At 46.8% G+C, this 15,202-nt stretch overlaps 2 protein-coding genes across 5 annotated transcripts; one reads left to right on the forward strand and one right to left on the reverse strand.

The window, feature by feature from the left end:
- Nucleotides 1-2,979: 2,979 nt before the first annotated feature.
- On the reverse strand, nucleotides 2,980-6,048 carry LOC124479185 (protein FAM104A). 4 transcript variants are annotated; one of them, XR_006957368.1, is made up of 4 exons: nucleotides 5,438-6,048; nucleotides 5,225-5,319; nucleotides 4,938-5,052; nucleotides 2,980-4,358 (listed from the first exon to the last, which is right to left on the reverse strand). XR_006957368.1 is itself a non-coding variant. In XM_047037785.1 (4 exons), the coding sequence occupies exons 2-4, from the start codon at nucleotides 5,239-5,241 to the stop codon at nucleotides 4,221-4,223; spliced, it is 270 nt and encodes an 89-aa protein (XP_046893741.1). In that variant the 5' UTR covers nucleotides 5,242-5,303; nucleotides 5,850-6,048; the 3' UTR covers nucleotides 2,980-4,220. The 4 variants fall into 4 exon arrangements, 3 of the variants coding, with proteins under 3 accessions (XP_046893741.1, XP_046893740.1, XP_046893742.1); XM_047037785.1 differs by having other exon boundaries at nucleotides 5,225-5,303; nucleotides 5,850-6,048; XM_047037784.1 differs by having other exon boundaries at nucleotides 5,850-6,048.
- A 568-nt stretch (nucleotides 6,049-6,616) lies between these two features.
- hid1a (HID1 domain containing a) lies at nucleotides 6,617-14,949 on the forward strand. Its single transcript, XM_047038195.1, has 19 exons — nucleotides 6,617-6,761; nucleotides 7,545-7,694; nucleotides 8,253-8,423; nucleotides 8,865-8,981; nucleotides 9,767-9,873; nucleotides 10,009-10,125; nucleotides 10,705-10,912; nucleotides 11,009-11,065; nucleotides 11,151-11,291; nucleotides 11,453-11,543; nucleotides 11,676-11,827; nucleotides 11,928-12,006; nucleotides 12,206-12,370; nucleotides 12,539-12,766; nucleotides 13,056-13,207; nucleotides 13,295-13,381; nucleotides 13,479-13,570; nucleotides 13,724-13,882; nucleotides 13,999-14,949. Exons 1-19 carry the CDS (start codon nucleotides 6,696-6,698, stop codon nucleotides 14,060-14,062), a joined length of 2,403 nt encoding a protein of 800 aa, XP_046894151.1. The 5' UTR covers nucleotides 6,617-6,695; the 3' UTR covers nucleotides 14,063-14,949.
- The last annotated feature ends 253 nt before the right edge of the window (nucleotides 14,950-15,202 follow it).

The raw sequence follows: 15,202 nt of genomic DNA on the forward strand, positions 1-15,202 counted from the left end.
GACGGTTCCCCTTTCCAAATAACAACCACAAAGCCAGCTTCTCTTCTTGGTATGTCTAAGTAGCCCAAGCTGTAACACAGACATGCATTTTCGTGGGGCGCATATTTTATTAATTTGGCGATGAGCTCAGCTATTGATGGGGCTTGGCGGCCCATGGGTTCAATTAGGATAATACAGGGAGAGGAGATTATGAGAGGCTATTTAAGTGAGGGTATATCTCTTCCTGACAGTTATGGTCCAAATGCAACAAATTGTACCTTGGTGGCGAACACAATGAGGACTTACTGTGAGAGGCGCCATATGACGGCTCTCTTGATGAAACATACCAGTGTGGCGGGTCCTGTGTGTGGGCGTTGCCTGGCTGTTTGAAGAGACCCCCCTAGCCTGTCCTCGCTGGCTAAACACGGGCTGGAGTGCAGTCACTAAGAGCAGTCGACTCCCTTTCAGCTAATAGACCCCATTTAGAAAACAGCGGTGTGTTGCGTATGAGGGTACACAGAGTACATGTTCTACTCAGTCTCCCCCAGCTTGAAGCATCTTAGCTCGGCTCCCCAGTGCTCTCGAGATTGAGTTCCTAATAGCTTTATGAAACAAAACTCAACTAATTAAACAGAGACCAACAGCTGTTGAAGGGGTTTGACGTGCTATTTGCTCTCGTGCTTTACTTATCTTAATGTCACCTATCGCACTATATAAAGGAGGCCTTGCGGTAAAAGCTTTCTCTGCGAGGGGGAACGCGGGACCTCATTCCTGAGTTCCACCCTTTGGGGGTGAACCTTTCATTGTGATTGATAAGGGCCTCGACTCTTGACTTTGCTGTGTTGAGAAAACAGTCTACTGTAGATTGTCTCAGCTGCACATTGTGCGAAATTGAATAGGGAGGTCGTGAAGGCTAGCTGGAGACACCAATCCAAGCACAGAGAGACTTGCTGGTAACTCAGCACCCTGTCTGCCTGACAGCACTAATGCTGCAGACGGGCCTCTATAGGGAGTGGGAGCACTGGGACTGTTTGCTTTCTTCCTTCTGTCCCAGTGGAGAAACAGGGACTCTCTCAGCCACTTACGGCATGTTGAGCCCGGGCTCATTGAGCTAACCCAAGCCTAGCCTAGCCACTCCTGGGTGAACTCTGAACACGTTCAGAGGATGGACTTCCTGACTGCAGCAAGCCTCGTCACTCACCTGGCCTTAATGGCCTGGCTGTTTGTTTAGGGGAGAGAATGGAGGGAGGGTCGCATGCGGAGAGCAAAAATCTTTTCAATAAACCTCGGGTTTTTTGGACCCTACCTTTCCAATTCCAGCCATCTGACCCAGCCCTGCCCTGACCTCTCCTCCCCTGCCTGCCATGGCATCCACATGCCCTGCTCTGATGCCATGCCCTGGCAGTGCTGATGATCTGGGGGTCTTAGTTTGTGGTTTGGGAAGGGGGTTCACAGATCCAGGGCAGGATTTGCTTTTTGATGGTGTGGGGGTGAGGGAGGGCAGAGCAGATGTTTGTGTTGGCTGGTGGGGGAGGCCCAGTGCAGTGTATGCCAACTCAATGACTATTACATGCCAGCCAACAGCTGCCCAAACACATTTCACCCAAAGTCTGGCAAGTAAAGAGAGGGGCGACTGGAATACATAAAGTCTGATTCCACCACTACTATCAGTCCTGGATCTGCCAGAAGGAAAACATTTCTTTCCAAATGTCCTACAAGCGCAATTTGTTTTTCTACTGGATAAATACACAAGATTATAATGAAAAATAATCAATTTTACTTGCCATGTTAAAAACACGTCCCAGGTTTAGTTTCAAAAGCACTGGGAATCAAAGCAGGAAGGACACTAGGGTCTAACCCAGATTTGTGCTGTCCATGGTAAAAATAAAACAATGTATGCGCATACATAGACCCCAGCACAAGGACAGTTCATTTAACTCTGTCCTGCCTCTCTGAACGACTGATGTGGGCCATTCATCACCTAGACTGCCTTCATATCGGTACTCCTACCAAGAGGAGAGGGAAAGCGTGTCTGTGTGTGTGTGTGTGGGGTGGGGGGTGTATGTGTGTGTGTGTTTTGAGTGTACATAGAGAAGGTAAACGATTTGCGATGCGGCTAGTAAATACAGACTGTCCCTTGATTCTGACCACGAAATATTGTAGGACAATGCACTTCTGATTCTCCTTCCTGTATTTTCTATATTCTCTATTTGGACGTTGCTTTGGATAAAAGCGTCTGCTTGACGACTTGAACGTAAATGCAAACGTGTTCAGTCTACAATGATCTTGTGGTAAAATTCCTGTTCATTCATAGAATAGAAACAGATTAAATGAATAGATTCAAAAACTTCAGCAAAACAGTCCATAGCATTCTTAGTGTGTGTCGCCATCTAGTGATCACTTTTCCACATTCACACAAATAAAATAATATGTGCGAGTATTCAAAGCATGGATTCTTCTGTTTTCCATGGACTCAAAGCTGCTGGAAGGCAGGCCTCCATCAATCATTCCTAAGTTAATTAGCACTTAGCACAAGTGAGGTAAATACATTTACATAGCCATTGGTTGACCCTATTGTCTACCATGGTGAGCTGGTGAATTCCAGAGGTGTGTGTCAAGTGGAATGCTGCAGATAACTTAACCTAGTTTATCAGACACATCCTTCTTCTCTATCAGAGTGTATAGGTGAGTTGGGCTGCGTAGGGGATTCAAAGGAGCCTGGTAATGGGGAGGTACAGCGGAAGGTAAGGTAGCAATGGTTACGCGCGATGCATTAATGTGCCTGATCTGTTACAAGGGCGCATGACAAGACGAAGACATGTACCGTGCTAATTAAAGGGACCCTTCCGTGGCCCTCCTTGAAACACAGGTCATATCTCATTAACTAGGGGCTCACAGCATGGCAAGTCATCCATTACTTTTTAAGTGGGAAGAAACCGAGCAGACGTTCCCTTTAAACCAGCACTACATCAGAATAGTAACATCATACACAAGAGGAGAATCACATATTTGAAAAACATCTATCTTTATTCATTTCAAATGTAGGTGAATTTACAAAATAAAACCCCAAATATCAATGGCAGGTAATAACGTCAATAATTCAAAATACACACAAAAAAAACATCAAGAAAAAAACACCCCCAAAATGCTTTTGATCTCCGATAGCATAGCACACCAAATACAGTCTTGAGAGAGGGCAGTAGTGCTTTGCTACCAGGAAAGGGGGATCCAGATTGTGAATCTGGCTGTAGAGGTAAGGTGAAGAAATGCACAGCCTCATGGTCAGTGCTCTTATTACCTGGTTGATCAGTGCAGACAGGGTCATACAGAATATATCCGTTTCCAAGCCAGCAGGTAGTGGTCGTTTGTTCACAATGGGCTGGAGCCATGCTGCGAACCTGACATGGCAAAAGGAATATGCCCACCTCCCTGAACTGAGTACAGCCCTCTACAAGCAGATACCCAGGGTGAAAATCACTGTACATTACCCACTAGGATCACCTCTCCAGGGAGAGCATAAAGACGGGGAGCCATTGGCCGTGTCGAGCCCCTGTAATAACATGGAAGCAAATCAAAATGGGAAACAAATCCAAGTGTGGTCCTCCCAGTGTGATCCAATCCCTCTTAGATTGGATTCATTATGCACTTCAGTAGATAGTCTACCACCATTAACTCCACAGAGAGACTAAACAGTTCAAATAGGCCAGCATACAAGTAGTATTTGGTAACAACTCTTCAGCCCCTCCTACTATCACACGGTGTGACGCAGATGAGAGGGGACTCTGCAACGATACCTCCCCGAGGAGGCTTTTCGAGAAGCATGTGAACCACGGTGGTCCAAAAAGAAGTCAGACACAAAAAACAATTCAATTGGAGCAAATAGTTATTATTGCTAACAAGATGGATACTTTCTCTCTCATTTCTACGGATTAGCCAAGTTTAGGTTTCCTATCTACACCAAGGACCAGCCTTCTCCCACAGATATGCAAAGAAAACTGGGGCTGTCGGACATCACGGAAGCAGGGAATGGTGTTGTGGGGCTGAGCGATGTGATCCACCGTGTCATGCTCTCGCAAGCCTGGGCCAAAGTCCTTATGCCCCCAGAGAGGCCCGCTCGGCGAGGACGAGGGGGCGCTCATGTGTCCCTGGAATTGCCCCGGCTCTGCAGGCTCTGGAAATGGGCCTCCCTGAGGATCCGGTTGATCTGGTGGTAGGAGACCAGGCTTAGAGGACCGGCCAGCTCAGAGGGAGCTGAGCTGAGGGGACTGCAGGGTCCAGGGGCTCTGGGCCCCCCCTCCATGGGAGTCCACGGCACACTGACTGCTGCTGCTGCTGCTCTCCACTGGACTGCTTATCCCACTGCTTTCACTGTTGGAGGACTTGAGCAGGAGGCAAACACAAGGAAACGTTCCCAATGTGTTGACAAATCGTACCACGGACCAGCTCAACAGAACTGCATGGCTTACAATCCTAACACAGATTTGCAATGCCCATGTGCTGAGTTCAAAATAAAGGGGCGGCTGGGGGGGGGGTCAAAGACCCTCCATAAGTCTATACGGGACCCCCCATGATGTATATGTGTATATACTTTTAGTTTTGGGGGTCCCACAAAATTGGAATGGGATCCCCCAAGAGTTATAGGTCATTTCAAACCCTGCACATGGGTTTTTGGATGTATAGACCAAAAAGCCTAGGAACAAGATTTGTATTTACTTTATCAGTGGACTTGTTTATACTTCTGTTATACTTCTGGTGATCACATATAGTATCCTTAGAGGCTATCATTGTAATAATGAGGGACAGCAAAGGAAAAGCAGTCTACTCAATGGTATAGTTGATATGAATGTGTGAGAATATCAGTGTAACAGTTTTAGACTGACATTCTAAAGACTGACATTCTAATTCTACTCACAATGCTTAGTAGCTCAAGGTGGTGATTTCAAGGTAATAACACATACCTCAGAGTCCCAGGCATCCCGTCCCAGCTCAGGAGAGAGGGGGTGAGCTCTGCTTGACCTTTTGGCTTGAGGCACCAGCTGGCCATTCTCCTCTTCGCTGCTGCGCTGGCGCTTCCTATGCAGCATGTGGGAGAAACAACTTCATATTATATGGTCTAGAATTAGAAATACACAAGTTTTAAACGTGCATGATATATTATGTGTGCAACTGATACCAGCTTTCCGACACATTTTCTTTATCTAACTGGGTTTATTTCAAATCACTTAGCGTGCATGACACAACACACCTGTTTTCAGTCAACATATGACAATGTTAAATGCAGTGCAAGATGAAATCCTGTGAACTGGAAACTGGAGGTCGGAGTCCTGGCCGACAGAGAGACTGCAGTGACGAAGTGATTTTGTCAATCTTGGCCTAGCCAATTTCGTATTTTAGCCACAGAAAAACGTCCAAGGTTTTAAAATGTCACCTGATGGATTTAACTTTATCGCTAACTTACTTCCTTATTCAAGAAAGCTTACTGTCATGGGAACAACCGTTGTTAAACCAGTGCTAGATTAAAAATTCAGCCGTCAACCAACCACTAGCTAGCTATTGTTGTCCAGTCCTGCTGGCACTAGAGCTAGCCAACCTTTGCTAAAGTTAGCTAGCTTAGTTTTTGGGATGCCCAACGGGGACAATAGGTATGGTAACCGGTAGCTAGATACAACATCTACCAAGAAACGGACACCTGGGATGTCTAAGATATCTATCAAGATGTGTGAGCTAGACTCCAAGCTAGCAGTATGAGTAGAAACTGAGCTAACGTTGGCTAGCGTAGATGGTTAGCTAGAACTAGCTAGCTAACAAGCTAGTGCTAGCAGCTATCTAGACTATTAGATCTCGTTAGCTTTCCCGACTCAAACACTGACCAAAATTGACAAACAGATGACTGCATCATATGCCAAAGTCTCCAGCGATACAACACACCAACGAGTAAAGAAATACAGCCTGAACAACGTTGTGCCGGTTTTTACCCTATCACTTTAGCTAGCCAATCTAGCTGTTCAACCTTTGACTCAAGTGACAACCGAACCACTGCTAGGTGCTGTTGTGTTTACATGAAACTGAGACTGCGCAGAAGACTTAGGCAGCAGACTCGAACTCCACTGGCAACGCATGCGCATACTTGCCTTAACAATTTACCGAACTGCAGCGTCAACCTGTAGTAGTGTCAGTATTTAACCCCTTGGTGAAATTGAACATTAAATTAATATTGTGGACCATTTTTGTTCTCTGTGCCATTTGTTGTTCCCACACGATGTCGGTAAGGCTAATAAACTGTCCATACTAGTTAAAACGCAAGGATTTTGCCCTTGCAAGTTGCAGCATCACGGGCTGACAGCTAGTTTGTACAAAATTATTTTTTTTATTTTTTTTGAATAGACAATGACCTAAACTCTGGCTTTGATGGCTTACTATTGGGCCAATAAGCCTACCAAATGAAAACCCTCACAACGACAATCAGAACCTTATCCCGTGTGTAGCCTATAGGTTGAAATATGATGCTACTGAATCAAAGGCCGGCCATAAATAGCCTACATTATGTTTTGAACATCTTATTGTAGCTCATCTTCAGAACCCGGAAGTTTACAGACCAATGCACCATCCAACCAATGATGTAAAAACGCCTCCGCGAATGACTCAAGCAAAGGAAGGAGGTAAGATTAGGCTGTCTGGATTCAACGGCAGTGGTTCCAGAATAAAGGAATATCGCAATGGGTAACACCGACTCCAAACTGAACTTCAGGAAGGCAGTTATACAGCTGACAACCAAAACACAGGTATTGAAGACAATTTCATGCACCAACAGAGATGTTATCAAACAATTTATGCTGAAAGCGCTCCACTTGCATATGCGCACCATAGATAGCCTATGGCAGCATCATTGAGAAGATGAGATCGATGAGACAAGGTTGCGAATCCACATAAGAGCCTACTTTTGTCTACTATTGCTGTTAGTAAATTCGTAGGTTATTACATTAAAATGCTTTTTAAAGATCATTAATTAGACTACCTCGACCTACAGCATTTGCCGCGGTTAAACTGATGGGTAAACGATGTTATGCCCCTAACAATGTTAATACAAATAATAATAATAATAATATTGATAGTAGTAATATATATTATTTATCTTAATCAGAAATATGGGATAGAAATAGGTTGTAAATGAAAACTCCACGCTGTATGGTCATTTCAATTACCTGCGTTTTGACCAAACCGATTAAAACAGGCCTTTATTCAAATGGTTTACACTTAAACGGTCGATGGCGTATGTGAAATATAGCCTACTATCACCGCTCCCAGATGTGGCAGGTGCACGGTGCAGATTCCCATTTAATGTTTTCTATTGTTTTGTTTATTTAGTGCGGTTGTGTTTAGCCAAAGATATTAGCTGTAGGATGAATGAAAACACTAGTACATTTTCCAATGGATGTCTTCTACGAGCATTCTGCAGAGCGTAATTGTCATTGGATGTTATCATACAATGCCTAATATTAACCATGATAAGCCCGATGGGAGATGGGTAATGTAGTTTATAAGCAACAATTTGTCTTCCTCTTCAGCCAGTGGAGGCCACAGACGATGCCTTCTGGGACCAGTTCTGGGCAGATACTGCCACCACTGTGCAGGATGTGTTCGCCCTGGTGCCAGCTGCAGAGATCCGAGCGGTTCGAGAGGAGTCCCCCTCCAATCTGGCAACCCTGTGCTACAAGGTAGGCTGCATCCCTTTAAGCTGCAACCAATAGCACCCCCATGTCTTAAGACATTTAAGAAGCTAATAGCTGCTGAACGCTATCAACAGTGTGATGTGGTACAGTCATATAATAGTACGGTTATGAAACAATGCAGGTTTTGTCGTGAGTGCATGGCAAATATTTGTCTGTGAGTCATTGGCCGCTGCACTCAGGAAAGAAGCGAGGCGCCCTCCCTTCCCGTCTCCATCTCTCTGCTTCCTTTCGAAGCTGCCTATCAGAACCAAAACAGACAGAGCGGGGGCTCCTTAATGGAACAGGGGGAGGGGTTTCAGGAGCCCTTGGTGCCGATTCATGTTTAGCAGGCACTATAGCAGGCTGGGGTGTCTGGTTACCATGGCGTGCATTGGTTTCAGAAGGATTTTCAGGCAGATTTGTTGATTTCTGACCATGAAAACAGACTACAATGGTCATAAATAGTTTGTGAGCACCATACGCTTTTGTGTACAATTAGGCCTGTGTGTTGGACTGTGCGTGTCAGTGTTTGTCAGCTATCAGTAACACACATTGTCCCCGCAGGCTGTGGAGAAGCTGGTGCAGGGGGCTGAGTCCGGCTGCCCCTCTGAGAGAGAGAAGCAGGTGGTTCTGAACTGTAGTCGCATGCTCACCCGCATCCTGCCCTACATCTTTGAGGACCAGGACTGGCGGGGCTTCTTCTGGTCCACTGTGCCCGGTGCGGGGCGGGCTGGGGTGAGTGGCTGTAGGAGGACAGATGGATGTGTGGATTATGCATGAGGAACAGAATGTCCATGTGTAGAAGCAGCTGAAACCTGACTCTTCTGGTCTGGCCTCTTATAGGTGGCTCAAACCAGGTTGACTCTGCTTTTTCGTCCGCACAATCTGTCAATCCCGTCTGTAAATTGAATGAATGGACGTCTTTGAATGTGGCTACATAAGTCGTCACGAATGGCAAATTGTAATGTGTGAGATCCTTCATCGGTTTGCATCAAATGCCTCTTATCATTTTTTCCTACAAGGAAGGATCAAGAGGAAATGTCCTAACCCTGATTTGAGCTGTAGTTCCCAATCAGAGTTTCAGCTACTGTAGGCACACTGGCATGGTCGGTCCGGTCCCAACAACAACAACCCACTGATTGTGTTGTAGTGCCAACCTCCTCCTCTTCTTCACAGACAGATGAGATGGACGACGACGACAGTGCTCGCCCTCTGGCTGAGTCCCTGCTGCTGGCCATCGCTGACCTGCTCTTCTGTCCCGACTTCACAGTGCACAGCCACAGGAGAGGCCCTGTGAGTCGCCCACTGCCTCCCACTGCCTCGCACTGAGGCAGTGGTTTGCTGTTTTGTTTTTTAAGTCGTCTTCCATTCAGTTAGTGTTATTTGAAGTAAATAGCTGTAGTCATTGTTCTGAGGAGGAACTTTGTTTAAACTCTGTTTAAAGGTGAACCAAACATTAAGTCTGTTTCTTTCTTCCTGGTTTAAGACACTACCAGTATGCTACCTGACCTGTCATCCCAGTCTCAGATAGACTCAGTAGAAAGTCAGAAACCTGTCTTGTTTTGACTTTTACTGAACCAGGAAGAGTTTTCCCTCTCTTATTAGCTGGAATGGGAAGCTCAAAGACAGCCCTATTGTAGCCTAAGTCGAAGGCTAAAAGTAAATATCTCTGTGCAAACAGCAGTTCTTTCTGAAACACTTTCATTACGGATATGCTTCCGATACAGTAGAAAATCTATTTTACACTATAGGCCTTTTAGGCTGATATTACAAACGGAACACTGCTCAATATCTCAGCACCTCCTGGGCCTTTCTGTATGGAGTTAACATGTTGTCTTTCACAAAAGAACCCCAGTGAAAACATGCAGATCAGATCACTCTCTTGCCCATGTCCCTGCCCAGGCAGGAGGTGAGCCCATAGATTTGGCATCCTGTGTCGTGCTGTTAGACAAATAAAACATTTCTTTGTAGTCGGTACTGGAAAAAAACACATCTGTTAGTTCATTAGTTGTTTTGCATGGATAGGTCCTGTAGTTTCCTGGTAGCAGCATGAAGTGATAGCGTTGTGTTTCCTTAAGGACTCGGTGGAGGACATGCAGTCCATAGACAGCTGTGAGTACATCTGGGAGGCGGGGGTGGGCTTTGCTCAGTCCCCCCCCCTCAACTACATCCACGACCTCAACAGGTGAGACATCGGGAGCGAATGGCCTTGTTCTATTCACTTGTTAGTGTATTTAGTTATTGCATTCCACTAGCCTCCTCATTTTTCTTTTTAACCAATCACTACCTTGGATTTCTCCATATATTATTGTTCCTATAGATCGGAGCTGTTGAGGCTCCTGCTAACCTGCTTCTCAGAAGCCATGTATCTTCCTCCCTCCTCAGACAACAACATCCTCAATCCCTGGGTGACCTTCTTCTGCTCCACAGAAAACAGGTCAGAAAAGTTCCTCACCACACACACACACACACACACACTTCTGCCTCCCAGCAAGAAGGTCAATCCCCACTTACATATAGTCATTTAGCAGACGCTCTTCTCCAGAGCGACTTACAGTAAGTACAGGGAAATTCCCCCTGAGGCCAAATGACGCACGGCCAAAATCGAACCGGCAACCTTCTGAGTAATAGCCCGATTCCCTAACCGCTCAGCCATCTGACTCAGGCCCCACTTGGGGCCTGTTGGTGCTTAGGTGGGCCATCTCCCAGGTCTTTCTGTCTGGACTTTGCATGTTCTCTCCATGCTCACACGGGTTTCTTCCACAAAGACCCCAATATAACCCCGTGTCCCTGGCCAGGAGAGTGGCGCCTGGCCAGGGACCAGTGCCTGGGCCCCCGGGGCGCTGCTGAGGTGGCTGCTCACTGCTCTTGCCTGCCCTGGGAGGAGTACAGACAGGATGAGAAAAAGACACGTGTGTTTGTGTGTACCACCGAGATCAATAAAGGAGAGTTCTTCTCATTCATACAATGATATTTTATTATTGTGTACCTTCTTTGTGCTTCTTAACTTCCTCAGACATGCTCTGCCTCTGTTCACTTCTCTGGTGAACGTGGTGTGTGCCTATGACCCAGTGGGTTATGGCATCCCTTACAACCACCTGCTGTTCTCTGACTACCGGGAGCAGCTGGTGGAGCAAGCTGTGCAGATCCTCATTGTTACCCTGGAACACGAGGGAGGGGTGTCCCACCGCCCGGCCTCACCCTCCAGCATGGACGACCAGGAGGTGATGAACCTGTCCCGACAAAGCACTTAGAGCTCGATGTATATTTACCACAGACCAGGAGGCTGACTAATGCATTCTTTTCTTCTTTTTTTGCAGTCTGTCGGCCCAGACAACCTGTTTGTAAATTACCTGTCCAGAATCCACAGGGAAGAGGTAATTGAGTCTGATTCTTGTTGGGATACATATGATTTACCATGTGAAAAGCCTCCTGTTTGAAGGTGTCCCATTCCCTCTGCAGGACTATGACTTTGTACTGAAGGGCCTGGCTCGCCTGCTGACCAACCCCTTGACTCAGACCTACCTGCCCAACTCCACCAAGAAGATCCAGTTCCACCAGGAGCTTCTTGTACTCTTCTGGAAGCTGTGTGACTTCAATAAGGTAGGAGACCATCATACTTGGAAGTCTCAAACACCTTGGTTGCACCTTTCTCCTTTCCCATGATCCGGAGCATGTGTAGACTACAGTAACGGTTTCTAACTGATCCCTCCCCGCTCCCTCCATCCATTCCTCTCTATCCCCCCGTCCCTCCCCAATCGCAGAAGTTCCTGTTCTTTGTGCTAAAGAGCAGTGATGTTCTTGACATCCTGGTGCCCATCCTTTTCTACCTGAACGATTCCAGAGCGGACCAGTGTGAGTACAGTGGGACGTGTTCGCAATAAACCAGAACCTTCACGTTTCGTATCTGTGTAGAGATGGATGATTTGATCATGTTTAAGATCTTATGTTGTGTGTGCGTGTGTGTGTTTTGTGCGTGTCATACAGCCCGTGTTGGCCTCATGCACATTGGAGTGTTCATCCTGCTGTTGTTGAGTGGGGAGAGGAACTTTGGCGTGCGTCTGAACAAGCCCTACTCCGTCCACGTTCCCATGGACATCCCCGTGTTCACGGGCACCCACGCCGACCTGCTCATTGTGGTGAGGCAGCACTGCGTCAGCGTCTCATCGCGACGCTCTCACGGATGAGCACCATCTCAAGTGACACTGAGTCGGTAACCCTTTCCTCTCTCAAATTCAGGTGTTCCACAAGATCATCACCAGTGGCCACCAGCGTCTTCAGCCTCTGTTTGACTGTCTTCTCACCATTATTGTGAATGGTGAGCAACGCTAATGGCTCGATGACATGAAGTTGTCAGCGTCACAACTTTATCGAGCAGTCCCAGGTGGAATTTTGTGGAATATAGTATTCTAACTTTGTTAATGGCCCACTTTGGTCCTCTTCAGCTGCCAATGTGTACTTTTAACGTTGAAAACCTGTGTACTTCAGTGAGTACTCTCCCACCTGCTCCTCTACAGTGTCCCCCTATCTGAAGAGCTTGTCCATGGTGGCAGCCAATAAGCTGCTCCATCTCCTGGAGGCCTTTTCCACCAATTGGTTCCTCTTCTCTGCCTCCCAGAACCACCACCTGGTCTTTTTCCTGCTTGAGGCCTTCAACAACATCATCCAGTACCAGTTTGACGGTCAGTGTTCTTTGAGTAGCAGCTGGATGTCGAGCCCAGGAAATGTGTTGCACATCTATCATTTGGCTCTGATCCAAAACGTCAGTGCTATACGAAATTGACCTTTTTAAAGCAGTTGTTCGACAGGTCTCTCCCCAAATTCAGTGATGTCCTTGTCTGCAACTTCAGGTAACTGTAACTTGGTGTACGCCATCATCCGGAAGCGTAATGTGTTCCACCAGCTGGTTAACCTGCCGTCGGACCCGGGCTCCATCCAGAAGGCTTTGCAGAGGAAGAGGAAGTCTCCGGATGCCATCTCTCGCACCAGCTCCCAGGAGACCGTCTCCATGGAGGGCTCTCGCCCTGCCGTCCCTGCTGAGCCTGGCACCCTGAAGACCAGCCTGGTCGCTATGCCAGGTACACTCCTCACCCGTACATCCAGACTGGACTCAACTCTAGTGGCGATACAGCAGGATTCGACGTAGACTAAGTTGCACTGTGCAATTCTCTCTGGTTTCACCCTAAAGAAAGAACACTTGCTGTAGATGTACTGTAGATAGACGATGATAACCATAGCAAAGCTTTATCGTGGTGTGACGACTTAAGGTCCGTTCTTGGTTCGTTGTTTTAATGTTTTGTATGTTCCAGTGTTTAATCCCGAATGCATTGAAAGGTGAAAGGTGGTGTCTGGATTTGCTACCTGCAGCTATAGATAAGCTGACAGAGCAGTCTCAGGTGTCAGAGGACGGGACCATGGTGACGGTGCCAAAGAAAGATTCTCCACCTGCCCCTCGTCCGGACCACACTGCTGTCACTGGGACCAGCGACACCGAGTCCAACTCGGGAAGAGACACTGAGGTTAGGCGGTTTGAATGTCCACCCGTCGCCTTTTCATCCTGGGTATGTGTGTCCGTTAACAGACGTCTGTATGTTCGACCTTCCCAGGATGTGTTCTACACCGAGGCAGAGATGGAGCGACGCCGTGTGTCCAGTGCCTCCTCTGTTTCGTACTGGGCCGCTACACCAGACTGGGTCAGTAGACATCTTGACAGACGTCGTCCGTTTGAATCTGCCCTCCAGCCGTCGAGGCGCCCAGGCTCACCAGCTGCGTCCCCTTTCTGTCCCCTAGGTTCTCTCCTGGAAGTGCAAGCTCCCGCTGCAAACCATCATGCGACTGCTGCAAGTCCTCGTCCCCCAGGTGGAAAAGATCTGCATTGACAAGTAAGGAAACGCCGCCCTCAACATGTGTGCCGGGGGGAGGGAACGCATCGGAAGAGGTGCCTCTAGTGGGAAACATCCTCACAAGGATATGGATGGGGATAGAAGTGCTGGGGTCTGTCTTCGTGGGTGACGGGTATGATGCTGTATTCCCAGGGGCCTGACAGATGAGTCTGAGATCCTGAAGTTCCTCCAGCATGGTACTTTGGTGGGCCTGCTGCCAGTCCCTCACCCCATCCTCATCAGGAAGTACCAGGCCAATGCGGGAACGGCCATGTGGTTCCGCACATACATGTGGGGTGTCGTCTACCTGCGGTGAGTGGGGGGAAAGAATATGCATGATATCCATGGTTCATGGCTCATGATAACAAAGCAAGTAACCCAAATGATTGTTCAAATCGATTGACGCTGTCTCGAATTTGTTTTTACAGCAATGTGGATCCTCCCATTTGGTACGACACCGATGTCCGTCTCTTTGAGATTCAGAGGATGTAGACAGGAAAGTTGTTTACTAAGGATAAATGGGACTGCGCGGTTACTCTGTGACCTGTGGCCAGTTATGCCTGCCAGCATGCTGGTACCCTTACTGTGTTCAGTTCGCTTCATCATTAGCCTTCCCTCTTATACCTCACCCACTGGCTCTGGACTGATAGTGTGTTACTGTAAGTGGATCAGAGAGGAGAGGGGCCGCGGTTATCCCCACACAAGGAGGAGAGTTGGATGAAGTTGGAGAAAAATCTAAAACAGGGCTGCCCAACCCTCTTCCTGAAGAACTAACGTTCTCTCGCATATAATGATTCCAATCTTCGTCAAGCTGCATACCCGCTGGGTTGGAATAAAAACATACGGTAGGGTAGATCTCCAGGAGCAGGGTTGCTACTGTACACTGTCAAGTTAGCTCACTTTCAGACCTCAAGACCATAGAATGTCTGTCTACTGACTGGAGTGATACTGATGCATTTCCCCACCTTTCATGACATGGATTCTATGCTCAAATGTTTTTGTAGGGTTTATGTGCCTGTTAATTTAGTGAGGATCACACAAAACATTGCTGTCATGAAGAGTCGAGGATGTCAGGTTTTCATTTCCAAATGTTATACTTGTGAACTTTCTTACATGTTGTTGCTTTTCAGGATTTTAAATAGACATTACTCATTTAATACCTGGCATGATAATTATTCCCATTAAGGGGAATTGTGAGCTTGTGTGGGTCTCTCTGTCTACAAGTGTTAATCAGTTGAAGGGACAGACCAAATGACAGCTATACTTAAACTGTGTTGTTACTTCATAGTCCAGGGCATTGACTATCATGTATATTGTTATATTTTGTCTCAGTTGTGCTATTCACTGAGTTGACTGTATATAGTGCTTGATGTTTAAAATATTTTATCTTGGAAATAATATATACTAAAGTACAAACACTGCATTGTAGCGTCGTTACTTTTCTCTGCCTGTAGGTGGCAGTGCATCCCTCATTGAATGTCAACTTCAGATGACAGGCGAGGGAGAGCACATTAGAGTGCATTGGTGAGACTCATGCATCAAAATGTGATGCTCTAAAACTCAGTTTATGGTTATGAATAATAGGGAGGTAGATCACCCATCATGGATAACAGAAGTTACAAAATAGACAAA

This window comes from Hypomesus transpacificus, chromosome 17 (genome assembly GCF_021917145.1).
Source record: "Hypomesus transpacificus isolate Combined female chromosome 17, fHypTra1, whole genome shotgun sequence".
Taxonomy (NCBI): domain Eukaryota; kingdom Metazoa; phylum Chordata; class Actinopteri; order Osmeriformes; family Osmeridae; genus Hypomesus; species Hypomesus transpacificus.